The sequence below is a fragment of the Oratosquilla oratoria genome, chromosome 15, assembly GCF_046742065.1.
Source record: "Oratosquilla oratoria isolate Oo_2021 chromosome 15, ASM4674206v1, whole genome shotgun sequence".
NCBI classification, from domain to species: Eukaryota; Metazoa; Arthropoda; class Malacostraca; order Stomatopoda; family Squillidae; genus Oratosquilla; species Oratosquilla oratoria.
This window is the reverse complement of record NC_134791.1, coordinates 65,800,517-65,817,037: the sequence shown is the minus strand read 5'-3', so window position 1 is coordinate 65,817,037 and position 16,521 is coordinate 65,800,517. Positions and strand designations below refer to the sequence as shown.

At 39.9% G+C, this 16,521-nt stretch overlaps 1 protein-coding gene across 1 annotated transcript in view; it reads left to right on the top strand.

Annotated features, from left to right (window-relative positions):
* LOC143033213 (ubiquitin-conjugating enzyme E2 T-like) overlaps positions 1-16,521 on the top strand; it is a 130,012-nt gene that overhangs the window by 61,395 nt on the left and 52,096 nt on the right. The window contains exon 4 of the mRNA XM_076198398.1: positions 10,105-10,309. Coding sequence (XP_076054513.1) covers positions 10,105-10,309 — 205 coding nt within the window. The remainder of the gene's footprint in view (positions 1-10,104; positions 10,310-16,521) is intronic.

Sequence of the window (16,521 nt, the reverse complement as noted above, 5' to 3'; positions counted from 1 at the left end):
TGCCCCATACAGTGCTGTTGGCACAATCACTCCTTCATACAGTCTCCTCTTAGCATCCATTCCCAAATGTCTATTCCTCATTACACTCTTTAATCCACCAAGGCTTACCCGCTTCTCTCAATCTACATTCTACCTCCACCTTCACTCCACCCTTTCCTGCCACATTTGCACCCAAGTATCTAAAAGTATCCACTTCCTCCAGTCGCTCTCCCTTAATGCTCACTTCCAGTCTACTGCCACTTTCACCCCTTGTACATCTCATCACCTTACTTTTACCCACATTTATCTTTAGCTTTCTTCTATCACATACTCTCCCAAACTCTGCCACCAACTTCCTCATCCCTCCTCCGATCCTGCCACAAGCGCAGTGTCGTCCGCAAACAATAGCTGGCTCACCTCCCACTTTTCTCCATTTTCTTTAACCATCTCCAATCCCTGACCCACTACCCTTGCATTTACCTCTCACACCACCCCATCTATGTATAAGTTGAACAGCCAGGGTGACATAACGCATCCTTGACGAAGTCCCACCTTTACCTTGAACCACTCACTCTCTCCATTTCCAATCCTGACACATGCTCTACTACTCTCATAAAAACTCTTGACAGCTCCCAGAAGCTTTCCTCCTATCCCGTATATGTGCATAACCTCCCACAGTGCCTTTCTGTCTACCCTATCATAAGCCTTTTCTAGATCCATAAAAGCCCAAAAAACATCCTTCCCCTTTCCTATAGCTTTCTCACATATCTGTCTTACCACAAAGATCTGATCTACACAACCTCTACCTGTCCTAAATCCACACTGTTCCTCACCAATTACTCCTTCTGTTCCTCTCCTAATCCTCTCAATCAAGATCCTCCCATAAGCCTTCCCAACTACACTTAACAAGCTAATCCCTCTGAAACTACTACATTCACACTTGTCCCCTTTTCCCTTGTAAAGAGGAACTATGCAGGCACTCCTCCAGTCCTCTGGCACTCTACCCTCTCTCCAGCAAACATTAAATAACCTCACCAACCAGTCCACCATCACTGTACCTCCCTTTTTCAGACATTCTTTTTATTACTTTCAAAATTTTCTGTCATACACTTACCCCATTTCACATCTGCTCTCCTCTTTGCCTCCTGGAAGACATAGGCAGTATGTTTGTGAGAAGAAAGATGGATGTGCTAGCTTTGAGTGAAACTAAAATGAAAGGGAGGGACGAGTGTGAGTTTGGGAATATAGATGGGAGGTTCTTAGGAGTGAAGAGGGCACAAGGGAGAGAAGGGGTGACTATACTAGTAAGTGAAGCGATAGGTAAGCGTGTAGTGGAGTGGAAGGAGGTTTCTTCAAGGTTGATCTGGATGAAGGTGAAGCTGGGAAGGGAGATATGGGTTTTTGTAAGTGTGTATGGGCCTGGTAGTGAGAAGAGCATAGAGGAAAGGGAGGCGTTTTGGGTAGATTTAAATGAGTGCATAGAGGGATTAGGGAGAAATGTCAATACAGCCAGTCCTCGTTTAATGGCGGAGTATCGTTCAGAAGACCCCGTCATTAAGCGATTTCGTCGCTAAACGAGGACCCATTGAGAGACATACATGTATGAGCATATAAACAAAGATTCGGAAGTAGGCAAAGTGACAAAGTGCTACATGCTAGGTTATTTTATTCAGGGAATGTATATTAATACATTTTGTATGTTTACTTTACTGTCCATCTTACTGTGGTTGTAGGTGCAGGGATACTCAAGGGGACCACATCAATCATTTATTAGGTTTAACGTCTAATATACATGGGCACGTCATGTGCCTACAAGTGCAATGAAAGAACTAACTGGGCGTCGCTTCTATGCAGTAAGATTATACAGCTAAGGCCGCTTTCACACGAGCGTTCCGGTGTGCTGCGTTTTAACTTTCAATGGAGTTTAATGGGACCTTTCACACGACGCGGTTTGCGGATCTGCAACGCAGCACAAACGCAGTGCCAGCAAGAACGCATCTGTTTTTCCTGACACACGTGTCCTTGCTGGCTACTAGTGGCAATGAGAGCTTTCACCCGAACATTCTAGAACACGCGCACGCAGGTCCCGCTGCCATATCAGTCATTAAGCGATTTCATCGCTAAACGAGGACCCATTGAGAGACATACATGTATGAGCATATAAACAAAGATTCGGAAGTAGGCAAACTGACAAAGTGCTACATGCTAAGTTATTTTATTCAGGGAATGTATATTAATACATTTTGTATGTTTACTTTACTGTCCATCTTACTGTGGTTGTAGGTGCAGGGATACTCAAGGGGACCACATCAATCATTTATTAGGTTTAACGTCTAATATACATGGGCACGTCATGTGCCTACAAGTGCAATGAAAGAACTAACTGGGCGTCGCTTCTATGCAGTAAGATTATACAGCTAAGGCCGCTTTCACACGAGCGTTCCGGTGTGCCGCGTTTTAACTTTCAATGGAGTTCAATGGGACCTTTCACACGACGCGGTTTGCGGATGTGCAACGCTGCACAAACGCAGTGCCAGCAAGAACGCATCTGTTTTTCCTGACACACGCGTCCTTGCTGGCTACTAGTGGCAATGAGAGCTTTCACCCGAACATTCTAGAACACGCGCACGCAGGTCCCGCTGCCATATCAGTCATCGCTTCCAGCTGGGTGATGTAAGTTACACATCCCGTTCTGGTGTGTAGTTCATTCGAGTATGATATAACAGTCATGATTTATATGAAATATGCATAGATATTTGAGCACAGTTGATATACATGCATGCATACATCAGGTAGTCTACTAATATTAATTAACCCCTTCCATACGGTGCCACCTACGTAGGCGTCATGAGGAGCAAGTGGATTCGCGACGCTGCCATATCGGCGTCTTGATTATATTTATTGTAGTCGCCCCTGTGTTTTTACATTCTCCCAAATGTGCCCTGAATCCCATTCTCTGTGGTTTTCAAAATTCGCGGGTGAAAGAGAGAACGATCCATATAAGCGGTGACTATATTTTATGATGCGAGTATTATTACAACACGTCGTACGGCTGGCATTGGCTGCTGCCCGTGAGATTTAAGTCCCGTAGTGAAGTGGTTAATGAAGAACATTTTCAGACGAGTAGCAGGATGGCATACCACAACACTGAGGAGTTGATTTCCGAAGTAGAAAAGAGGCCTGCGCTATGGGATCCTTTGAAAGAAGGTTTGGGCTGGAGCGCTCACCGCAGGTCAGCGGCAGGGACCTGCTGGTCAGTGAAACGCGAACGCGTGTACAAATAGCTGATGCGTTTCTGTGCGTCCGTTCGACGTGTGCACAGAAACGCTCAGCGCCTTACTTTGAATCAAACCAAGACTCACAGGGATATTTTTCTCGATATTGTCATCGATCCACACCGAAAGCATTTTCTCCATCTCATGCACCAATCCTTTTCACTGCCTAGTTAACAATGCGCTGTATCCTGTCGATAATTTTGCCATTTCTTTGATACTACTTTTGTTCTTGAGAATTGTAGAGATAGTTGAATGTGAGAAGCCATGGCTGTCAGCAATAGCTTGGACTTTCTTACCTCCCTCGTGCTCGTTAATGACTTTCCTTTTTATATCTAAGTCGATGGCTTTCCTCTGCTTCTTAGGACCGGATCCAGTAGGAGAATTTGTATTTTTTCGTTTTCCAGTCATCATGAAGGGATAAAGTTGTATACTGTTAACTAGAAATCACTAAAAACTTGAGGAGCAAATTTAAGTATAGACACGCTAGCAGCGTGTTACAGTTAAAACTGACGAGTAGCGATTGCATTGTTTCGGTAGGCGTGAAGATTCGAATGCAGTAAAAGAATATTTTTGACAATTGTTGTTTTTTTTTTTTTTTTTTTTTTTTTTTTTTTTTTTTTTTTTTTTTTTTTTTTTTTTTTTTTTTTTTTTTTTTTTTTTTTAAGAAGCCGTCATAACTCCGAGTCGTCACTAAACGAGATCGTTGTTAAGCAAGGACTGGCTGTATAGTTGTATTGGGAGACCTTAATTCTAGGGTAGGAAACAAATCAATAGACAGAGTGTTTGGGAAGTGGAGTTTCAGGTAAAGATTGTACTGGAGAATTGATGGAGATCTGTCTTGAGAGTTGATTATAGCAAATACAGTGTTTAGGAAGAAATTCAAGCATAAGTACACATGGGAGAGGGTGGTGGATGGAAGGGTGGCAGATAGAGCGTTAATAGACTATATAGTGATGACCAGGAGTATGGTAGGAAGACTTAAGGATGTACATGTTCTAAGAGGAGAGAGTGGGGGCATATCAGATCATTTTCTGGTGGAAGGTAAAATGAGAGTGGAGAATAGGTGGAGAAAGAGGAAATGGGCAGAAGGTAGGGAGGTACTTAGAGTGAACTGCTTAAATGAGAAAGAAAAGGAGAATGAGTATAAGAAGCAGCTGAGAGAGGAGTGGGAGGGAGTGATGGATAGAGTAGAACTAGGAGTGGAGGAGGAGAGGAATGGGGATGGTTCAAGGAGGGAATCATAAGGCGTGCAAAGATGGTGTGTGGGACAAGAAAGGCGGGAGGAAATAGAAGGAAGGGTAGTGAGTGGTGGGATGAGGAAGGAAAGAAGGGTGTAGAAGAGAAGAAGCAGGCTTTCATAGATTGGCTACAAATTAGGACAAGGGAATCATATGAGAGGTACAAAGTAAAGAGAAAGGAAGTTAAGCATAAGATAAAGGAAGCAAAGAGGAAAGTGGATGTGAAATGGGTAAGTGTATGACAGAAAATTCTGAAAGTAATAAAAAGATGTTTTGGAAAGAAATTAAAAGAGGAAGAGGAGGCGAATCAAGTAGAGAAGAAAAGGTAAAAGGTGCAGATGGAGAGGTGATAATGGAAGAGAAGACAGTGAGAGGAAGGTGAGCAGAGTATTTTAGGGAGTTGCTAAATGTGAAGGAGGATAGGGAGGGAAAGGTAGTTGCAGTGGGAAGCGCTAAGAAAATGAGTGTGATTGAGTGAGGAAAATGGAGGAGAAATAGGGAAGGATGAAGTGAAAGTAGCTGTTAAGATGATGAGAGCAAGTATGGCACCTGGGTTGGATGGACACCATGCAGAATGTCTGAAGAAAGGAGGGACAGTTGTGGTGGACTGGCTGGTGATGTTATTTAATGTTTGTTTAAAAGAGGGTAGAGTGCTGGAGGACTGGAATAGTGCCTGTATCATCCTGCTTTACAAGGGAAAGGGGGACAAATGTGATTGTAGTAGTTTCAGAGGGATTAGCATGTTGAGTGTAGTTGGGAAGGCTTATGGGAGGGTCTTGATTGAGAGGATTCGGGGAGGAAGAGAGGGAGTAATTGGTGAGTAACAGTGTGATTTTAGGACAGGTAGGGGTTGTGTAGATCAGATTTATGCGGTAAGACAGATATGTGAGAAAGCTATAGGAAAAGGTAAGGATGTTTGTTGGGCTTTTATGGATTTGGAAAAGGCTTATGACAGGGTAGACAGGAAGGCACTGTGGGAGGTACTGCATATATATGGTATAGGAGGATAGCTGTTAAGAGTCAAGAGTTTTTATGAGAGTAGTAGAGCATGTGTTAGGATTAGAAATGGAGAGAGTGAATGGTTTGAGGTAAAGGTGGGACTTCATCAGGGATGTGTTATGTTGCCCTGGCTGTTCAATCTATACATGTATGGGGTGGTGTGAGAGGTGAATGCAAAGGTAGTGGGTCAGGGGTTGGAGATGTTTAAGGAAAATGGAGAAAAGTGGGAGATAAGCCAGCTGTTGTTTGCTGATGAGTACTGGATCTGAGGATGAGAAAATGGTACATCAGAAAAAAGGAAACATAAACCAGAAGAGAGAAGAAAATAAAAGATAAAAAGTGGCATTCACAAACATGGATGGTATAATTTCTGGAATAAATTAACTAAACGACTACTTGTTAATCAAGAAACCAGACATAATGTGAATTGTGGAGACAAAATTGAAATATCCTATATCATCATTGTGCAAAAAATAGAATGGATAAACACGGGGGAGGAGTCATGTTATTGACTAGAAAGGGCTTAAATGTGACAAAGATAACAGAAGGAAAAGATAATGTGGAAATGATTATGATTAAGTTGTAAAAAGTAATATGAAAAGTAGAAAATTTACAGTAGTATATGTGCCCCCAAAAACTTAGGCTTAGTCTGATAGTGATCATTCAAAATTACTGGAAGACACAAAGAATGCATTATCTGAATTACTGATAGATGGAGGAAACATAGTAATTATGGGTGACTTTAATGCAAAGGAAATAAATTGGGAAGAAACAACAGTAAAAGGTGGAGAGGAATTCTTGGGCAACACTCTACTGGATATGACCATTGACTATACATTGACTCAATGGGTCAAGGAAAATACCAGATATAGAAACAATGAAGAACTGCCGAGACTAGAACTAATATTCACACCTGAGCCTGAAATCATAGACAAAATGAATTCCAAGACACCAATTGGGAAGAGTGACCACAAACTAATAAAATGATATGAGAAGAAATGAGAAACATAGAGAAGGAAGATTAATGTACAACAAAACAGAGTTTACAAAACTTAGAAATCTTTTTAAAAAGGCTAACTGGGAAAAAATTTCAAATGAAGAAACAAAGATGGAAGAGAAATGGAACATATTTAAAGACAAATATGAGGGAACAGATAAATATGCACCAAAGAAGAAACAAAAAAGGGTTTATATAAAGTGTTGGTATAACAAAAAGTGTAGTGAAGCTAAAGATAGAAGAGACAAAGCCTGGAAAAGATGGGAAAAAAAAAAAAATGACCAAATGGCAAACATACATCAAACTGAGAAACGAATCTGTAGATATACACAGGAAGGAATAAAGAAACTACAATAAAGATATAATAAATAAATGCAAGGACCAACCTAAACTATTTTACAGATATGTAAATGATAAACTAAAAGACAAACACAAAATAGTGAAACTGCACGAAGGAAATAGAGAACATATAGATGATGTAGAAATGGCTGAAGTTATGATTAGGCATTTTAGATCTGTATTTACAATTGAAAGCTCACAAATTTGGGATGAAGGACAATGAGGAAGATCCCCTGAAATGAGAGAAATAATGGTGACACAGAAATAAATAAGGGACCAAATAAAAAACCTTGATAGCAAAAAGTCACACAGGCCCAATGGAAGTGCAAACTGGATATTGAGAGAATGTATAGATGAACTAACGGACAAAATACACAAGATAATTGACTTCTCACTCTAAGAAGGAAAAGTACCACAAGATTGGAAAAATGCAAATATTGTACCAATATACAAAGGAGACAGAAAATATAACAAACTATAGACCAGTATCCCTTACAAGCACAGTAGAAAAATTATGCAAAAATGTTCTTAGGAATAAATGGATTAAACACTTAGAAGAGAACAAAATACAAAATCCTAATAATTTTGATTTTAGAAGTGGAAGATCACGTATCACAAGCTTAATATGCTTTTATTCAAGATTAATAGAAATAATACAAAAAAGAGACGGATGGACAGATTGTGCTCTCTTGGACTTAGAAAAGGCTTTTGACAAAGTACCACACAAAAAGCTACTAAGAAAAATTGAAATAATATATGGAATACAAGGAAAGTTATTGGAATGGATGAAAGATTTCCTGAATGGAAGAAAAATGAGGGTGGTACTTAGAGACAAGAACTCAAATTGGGAAGATATGATAAGTGGAGTCCCACAAGGCTCTGTATTAGCTCCATTAATGTTTGCTATTTATATAAATGATATCGACAAAGGTGTGGAATGTTACATGAACTTCCTTGCAGATGATGTGAAACTACTAAAGTGAATAAGTACAGAGGAAGACTGCAAATCTTTTCAAGAAGACCTAGACAAAATAGAATATGATATTAATATAAAATTGGTACAAAGTAAAAAAAAAAAAAAAAAAGGTAAACTTGGAAAAGGACCTAGGAGTAACTATCTCTAATGACATAACACCAGACAAACATGTCAACAAATTAGTTGGAGAAACTTTCAAATTATTAAGATCAATGAAAGTAGCCTTTGACTACATGGATGAAGAAACGGTAAAGGAAATACTAGTTACACTGATAAGACCAAAATTAGAATATGCAGCAACACTGTGGACACCTAATTAAAAAACAAAAAAACAAAAAACAAAACATAAACTAGAAAGAATTCAAAGAGCAACAACAAAGATGGTGCCATCACTCTCCAATTTTATAACATAAACTAGAAAGAATTCTAAGAGCAACAACAAAGATGGTGCCATCACTCTACAATTTGTCATATGAACAAAGATTAGATAAACTAAATCTACCAAGCCTGGAACAAAGAAGAGAAAGAGGTGATTTGCTGACCATCTATAGAATTATGAAAGGGATGGAAATTCTTGATAGAGATGACTTACTAAAGTGGGACAGAAGAAAAACGAGGACACAAGAAGAAACTTAAGAAGGACAGTTACAGTAGAGATCTGAAAAAGAATTGCTTCCCACACAGAGCAATAGATATCTGGAACAAACTGAATAAGGAAACAGTGAGTGCAAAAACTATACATGACTTTAAAAACAAACTGAATACAGAAAGATACAAAAATGGGTCACTATGAGCATAGCTCTCTTCCCGTAAAATACAACTAGGTAAAATACAAGAGACAACCTTTTGGTGGAGGAGATGAAGGGAACTCCCACAAAACTCATGGTTGGGGCAAGTTGATTGAACTTGTTGAAAGTTGTTTGAAGTGGGAAGGGTGGCTGCATGGGAACTTACTCAGAGGGACTGTGGGGACTGATGACAGCATGTGAGTGAAGCAACACGTTCATTGGCGTATGCTCCCAGTTGATAATGATGATACAGAAATCAAAATACTTTACATAGAACACCACGTGACAATGACAAAAACACAGTTCTATGCTAGGATTCTTAACCCCTTCCATACGGTGCCGCACACGTAGGCGTCATGGGGAGCGAGTGTATTCGCGAGGCTGCCATATCGGCGTCTTGATTATATTTATTGTAGTCGCCCCTCCATAATGACATTCTTTCTAATTCTTTTGTAATCGCATTTTCTATGGTTATCAAAATTCATGGGTGAAGAGAGAACGATCGATATAAGCGGTGACTATATTTTATGATGCGAGTATTATTACGACACGTCGTACGGCTGGCATTGGCTGCTGCCACCGAGATCTAAGTCCATGACGCCTACGTGTGCGGCACCGTATGGAAGGGGTTAACATTACACACCCAGGACACTACATCTCACAAGTACCACCAACAGAACATGACAAAAAAAAACCCAGCATACTAATAAGATATTTATAACAAACTACCACACAAAAACACATACACATTCAAGTCACTAAAAAGACCTTCAGGACAGACCAACAAACTCAATGCACCAACTACTCCCAGACATAAGCACCACAGGAAAAAACCATCCCACATGTAGTAAGAACCACACTGGCACAATTGCACTCAGGATAATATACACTATTGAAACAATATCAAGACAGAATATACCTGACCACAGATTCAAATTACCTTAGATGCAACCACCACACAGTTAACACAGAACACTTCATACTACAATGCTTTACACTAACAATACTGAGACATCAACACAATATATCTTCCTCTGTGACTTGTGGACCCACACAGAAGATATTGCCAGTTACCTGAAGGCAGCAGGTCTTCTGCAAGAAAGACCATGGGCAACAGATTGATTGATTGATGATCTCAGGACCTTGTGTTCCTTCCCAACTACATATTTGTCCCCATTTCCTTTGTAAAGCAGAACTATACAAGCTGTCCTCTGGCTCATTCCCCTTCTTTATGTATGCATTAAGTTCAATAGCCAACCCATTATAAATGTTCCTCCCTTACATGATTAACAAATGAAAAACCATATATTCTACTTTTCAAGTACTTTTTCTCCCACAAAGAGTCTGTGTATGTTTTGACTTAGTCACCCCTGTGCAAAGGGAAAAACCATGGGTATATACATAACCTCAACTTTGTACATTTTTAATGATGATGGTATAAACTTGAACTTTTTTTTTTCAATGATATTCACATCGCATTTTAGAATATTAGATTGGTGACTATTCTCTTCAGATATCCCTTCCAACCCCCAAAGGTGAGGTTCATGACCAAGATCTACCATCCTAACATTGATGATGCAGGGCGTATTTGTTTGGATGTCTTAAAACTCCCACCATCTGGGAGTTGGCGCCCAGCACATAATATGCACACTGTCCTGACTTCCATCCAGCTTCTGATGGCCACACCCAATCCAAATGATCCACTCATGGCAGATATTGTAAGTTGCTTCATAGTTTTGAGTTCATTAATTGTCACATGAAAACAACCTCTATCAGAGTTTGAAAATAAAAGAAATGGAAGATTTATACATTTCAACTGCTAATTTCAGTCCACTTGACTTTTATTTTTCACTCTGACAGTTTGTTTTTCTGTGTGATTTACATATGTGCTACAACATTTAACTCCAGTTGTTCTCTAGTTGTGTTTACCCTAATTGTAATATATGATAGTTGGTGACAGAGTTTGATAGGGTGTGTGAGAGGAGAAATGTGAAAGTAAATATGGTGGAAAGTACGGTGATTAGATGTACAAGAAATGGTGATGGTGGTAGGCTGGAGGTAGGTTTATGATAAGGGATTAGAGGCTGAAGGAAATGAGAGATTTTAAGTATTTGGGATCTCATGTATAAGTGAATGGGGGATTGGTTAGTGGTGAATTATAGAATAAAAGAGACAAGTAAATGACTGGGGAGGAATGAAAAGTGTTATGAGAAATAGGCATCTGGGGCTGAATACAAAAGAGAAGGTTGTGTGAGGGAGTGATTGTGCCCAGAGTTAAGGAACAGAGACTTAAAAAAAAAAAAAAAAAAAAAAACAGAATGGAAGGGCCTAGGCATGTTTGAGAAGTGAGTATTAAGGGAGAGTGGTGGAAGTAGATAGTTTTAGATACTTGGGTGTGAATGTGGCAGGAAAGGGAGGAGTGGAGGTGGAGGTAGAATGTAGATTAAGAGAAGCGAGTAAATGTCTTGGTGGATTATAAAGTGTAATGAGAAATGGACATTTGGGAATGGATGCTAAGAGGAGATTGTATGAAGGAGTGATTGTGATGACAGCACTGTACGGGACAGAAACATGGAACATAAGAAGAAGAGAGAAGGAGTTTAAACACATGGAAAGAATGAGTGAAGAAAGACTTTTAAAAGAGGAGTGGAAGGCAGATGTGGAAGGAGTGAACATGAGGGTGCGACCTAGGATGAGATGGGTGGATAGGGTAAAAGGGGCTTTGGGGAAGAGGGGAATGTCTGTTGATGAAGGACGGGAGAGGACAGAAGACAGGGGTGAATGGAGAATGGTTGTATATGGATGATGTTGTTATCCATGAGGTGGAGTGGGTGGGGGATGGGGGGCGAGGGAGTATGTATGAGAAAAATTGGATGCAGCCTGAAGGGATTTTTCACTGTCTTCTACTTTTCTGCATGAGGGGACAGAGAGTGGGGGTCACCGATTTAATGAAGCGGCCTTGCTGTGGATGTGCTGCATCTTGTGACACTGCTTCTGACCCAGGGTAGTGGACAAGACGCAGGGATGACCCGTTATCCAGGAGGTGCCAAGATAAGCAGTAGGGAAGAGGGTGGAGGGAAATGGAGTGTGATAGGGATGGAATGGGTGGGAGTGTTTTTTTTTTTTTTTTTTTTTTTTCTACCTCTCTGATAATGGGGAAAAAAGCCTTTGGTACATGTATGAGTTTCTAACACACAAAAGAATACAAATACTAAAAGCGATGACTCTACTTTATTTCATCATCTTGTTTATGCACCCTCTGACCTCTGGGGGCAGGAGTCCCCAGTTGTATAGTCCTCCACTGTTGGATTACTAAGCTCCTGTAACTGGACAACCTACATAAGATACTCATATCTATAATCACACATCTTACTAACTACATTTTTAGGTAACCACACATATCTTTTAAATTACCTAGAAAGCGGGCACTGTGACCCTAGCTATAATGTGGTTTGGCACCATATCCACATCCTCTCTGTCAATAATGCCTGTGTCCTGTGTCAGTGACTCATCATGGAACATGACATATCCCCCTTCCCTGGATAAAAATGTTTAAGCCTGTGAAATGGATTGAACCTTTTGTATCAGGACAAGACAAGGTGTCTGCTACCACATTTGATTTTCCTGGGATATGTTGAATACTTAGATCATATCCCTGGGGTACTAATGCCCATCTGGGTAATCTGTCATTCTTTGTCTTACCACTTATGATATTCTTCAAGGAGTTATGATCGCTCAGGATGATTACCTTTTTGTCCAGGAATATCTGGAATTTCTTCAAAGGCAACACTAGGCTGAGAGCCTCCTTTTTAATGGTAGAATATTGCCTTTGATAATCCTTGAGAATCTGAGATATGAATAAGATGGGCCTCATGACACCATCCTTTTCCTGAGCAAGCATAGCACCTACTGCTACATGACTGGCATCACAAAAAAGGTAAAAGGTCTTACTATAATCCAGGGCTATCAAGACAGGACAACCTGACAGAAGTTTCTTACACTCCTCAATGGCTGCATCAATGCCTTTATCCCACCTGAAATGATTATAAGAGAGCATGCAGGTTAAAGGAGTGGCTACCTCTGCAAGGTTTGGACAGTACCTTTGATAGAATCCAAGTATGCCCATGAATGTTCTGATAACTCGCTTTGTCTTCAGGACCTGGAAGTCCATGATGCAATTCTGGCCGACTTGATGTTCCAGATAGTTGATAGTGCTCCTCCCAAAGGCACTCTTCTTCAGATTCACAGTAAGATGGGCTTGTTCTAGTTTGTCAAGTAAGCCCCTCAACCTGTGGATGTGATCACTCCATGTGTCAGAGGACACTACTATGCTCTAACACCCAGCAATCCCTTGACTAGCCAGTTTACAAGGGGCTAAAATGATGCTCCACCATTCTTCATCTCAAATGGGGTCACTAAACTGAAAGTGCCCATGTGGGGTAAGAAAAGCAGATATTTCAGTAGCTCTGCTTGTAAGGGGGGTCTGATGATATCCCTTCATTTAATCTAATTTGGATAAATAGACAGAAGACAGGGGTGAATGGAGAATGGTTGTATATGGATGATGTGATTGCATGAGGTGGAATGGGCGGGGGGATGGGGGGTGAGGTAGTATGTGTGAGCAAAATTTGACACAGCCCGAAGGGATTTCTCCCCGTCTTCTCCTTTTATGCAATGCTGTGGATGTGCTGTGTCTTGTGACACTGCTTCTGACCCAAGGCAGTGGACAAGGTGCAAGGATGACCCATCATCCATGATGTGCTAAAATAAGAGGGAGGGTGGAGGGGTGTGGAGTGTATTCAGGGATGGAATAGGTGGAAATGATTTTATGCCTTTTCCTTTTTGGCTACCTCCCTAGTAAGGGGGAAAAAGCCTTGGTATATGTATGTATGGATAAATATTTTGCAGCTCTGACCTCCTCATTGAGATCATCTATTCTGGGGAGAGGGTAAGGGTCCACTTTTGTGACTGCGTTCACCTTCCTGTAATCAACATATAGTCTCCACTCACCTCCAGATTTAGGTACCAACGCCGCTGGCAAAAACCAAGGATACTGGGTTCCACTAATACTTGATCCATGAGTTACCTTACTTCCTCCTCCATGATCCTCTTCTTCTGGGGCAATGATCTGTAAGGTGTCTGCCACACCAGCTTGTTCTAGAACCTAGATTGTAGGAACTATTCAGATCACGGCCTAAGATTTGATGCATCAACTCGAAAACAGAGTCCAATATGTGACACCATTTTAGGTAACTTAAAGAAAATGACAAGTTTACAATCACTTGATTTAGTGATCTATGATATACAAACCTAATTAATTATACAAAAAGATAAGATGAACATTCATGTATTAAGTATTTACTATAATAGTAGATATAAGCATGGGGTGTAAAGATATAAAGCTTCAACACCTTACAAGAATGTTCATCTCGTTTCTTTTGAGATTCCTATCCAATCATATTCTAATGTAAATTACTAAAAAATGAATCAAACCTTACCCTGGATTATTATTTATGAAACAATTATGAACAAAAGAGTTGATGTGTATGGGGGTTATAGAATTCATTGCCTTAATAGCATGAAGGAAAGGTGTAGGTATTACATCATAACCGTCCAGCCACCTTTGGTAAACATTTACTTTACACCTACTTCCTATCCTAAATTAATCCTATAAGATTTACTTTACCTTTGGAAGAGAGATCTTTATCATTGGGAGAGAGCACTCAGCCACAATCCCTTTCACACACTCGAACATTTTCCTATAGCCTATTAACAAAAATATTCTTCAGCCACAATGTTCGATCTACCCATGTGTTTTACACTCCCTCTCCCTATTTTCACTGTTAAGGGGGTACGCGACACCTGGGGGGGTGAATTTGGTCAAGATATGGCATTTTTCAAAACTGTGTTCAAAATTTCGTATACCATTTAGAAATAAATCCCGACAAATAATTTTCCAGCCGCGCGCAATTTAAAGGTCTTGGGTGAGGTTTTAAGGGACGGAGTTAAAGGTGCAACCCACACTAGAGAGAGGCGTGCCATTTAGGACCTTCAGGCGCATCGAATAACGTTGAAATTTGATTGAATTTACGCTCGCCCAGTGCTTCAATGGCCAGTACGATGGTGGAGGGGAAGGGAGGAAGGTGGAGAGAGAAGTTTTGCCAACTTTGAGCGAAGCTAAGCGTCAGTTACCGGCTAGCTCTGAAAGGAAAAGTGCGCATGTCTCATGAGCTCTCATTGCAATCTATTACTTTAGCTAGTACATATTACTCTTTAGTACAGTCATCATGGGTAGCAAAAAGAACAAAAGAACATCCACAATGACAAAAAACAGCAGTTAAAGATGGCAAGCAGTCAAAGACGACTAGCCAAGACCTCACCACCTCTCACTCCACCACCGCCCTCACCTGCACCTCTGTGACAGTGACAGAGGTAAAGGACAACATTAGACTAAACAATTCAAAGAGGAAGATTAAATCCAATGAAGAAAGCAAGAGGAAAAAGATCAAGGCTATACAGGAAGAAGAGAGAAAGAAGAGAGAAGAAGGGACATCATATGATGCTGGAGGGGGTGCTCTACCAACATAGATTGGTGAGGGGAATCTGATGAGGAAAGAGAAGGCGCCCACTGCTGGAAAATAAACCTCTTTCCAATGATTTAGATACCCTGAAGACCCCCAGCAGTGAGGTTTCATATGAAGAAACCGCCAAAGGTGCAAAAAAGCAAATTATATGAAGGTGTCGTCTGTGCGTCGTCACTACTGTGATATACTTATACTTTAGTTTTTCAGTATTTAAAGTACTTATAATTAAAATATGTTGATGAATTTTACTGTACTTACTCATTATATAATAAGAATTAAGCCATGAAAACATCAGTCAAATTGGTGAAACTATAAGCAAGGTACAGATATATTTATATTTCAAGTTGCCATATCTCCGTTCGATATTTTTTTACTTTTTTTTTAATCATAAAAAATCTAAAATACATCAGATTTAGATGAAACTTACAGGGAATATTACTTTTAGTAACTACTAGGGCCGATCGTTCGAATATTTTGAATAGGATGAAAGAGTTCGGAGTAATAATGGAAACAAGACCAAAAAAAAATTATTTTTCACGATTGTTGCCGGACATTAAAATTGAAATGCCTGTATGTAAAAGTATAAAGGAAATTGTTCAATTACTCAATGACCGGCCATAGGTGTGCCTACTGACTAATCATAGCCAAAATATAAAACAAATTGGTCCACGTATTATGGTGCTGTGCACTTTTAAATGTCGCTACTGGTATACGTACATGTGTACATATGTACATGTGTACATACATCATTCTGTTTCACCTAAAATGTAGGTAACATGGATACCTATTTACCTGAGAAGTTTCAGCTCTTTACTCTAAATAGTTTAGAAAATGACCTCCAGGTGTCGCGTACCCCCTTAAGGATGGGTACTCAACTCAGACTCGTTCTATTAATTAACTTATACTACTGTATATACTAAATGATAATTCTATATTCTTTAATTAATTTCCATTATATATAAAAGAAGGAAAAAATTTAGCTCGGGAAAGGACCCAGGAGTTATTATTAACAAAGACATGTCACCAGAGAAGCATATAAACAAAATAGTCAGAGAAACCTACAACTTACTAAGAACAATAAAGGTGGCCTTTAACTACATGGATGAGGAAATGGTAAAGAAAATATTAGTCATGCTGATAAGACCAAGATTGGAGAATGCTGTGACACTGGACACCCAACACAAAAAAGAATATAAAGAAATTAGAATCGAAAGAGCGTTGACAAAGATGGTACCAACAATTTAAAAATTGACATATGAACAAAGGTTGTCCAAACTGAAACTAACAACCCTGGAACTAAGAAGAGAAGAGGAGATCTACTGACCCTTTATAGAATCATGAAAGGT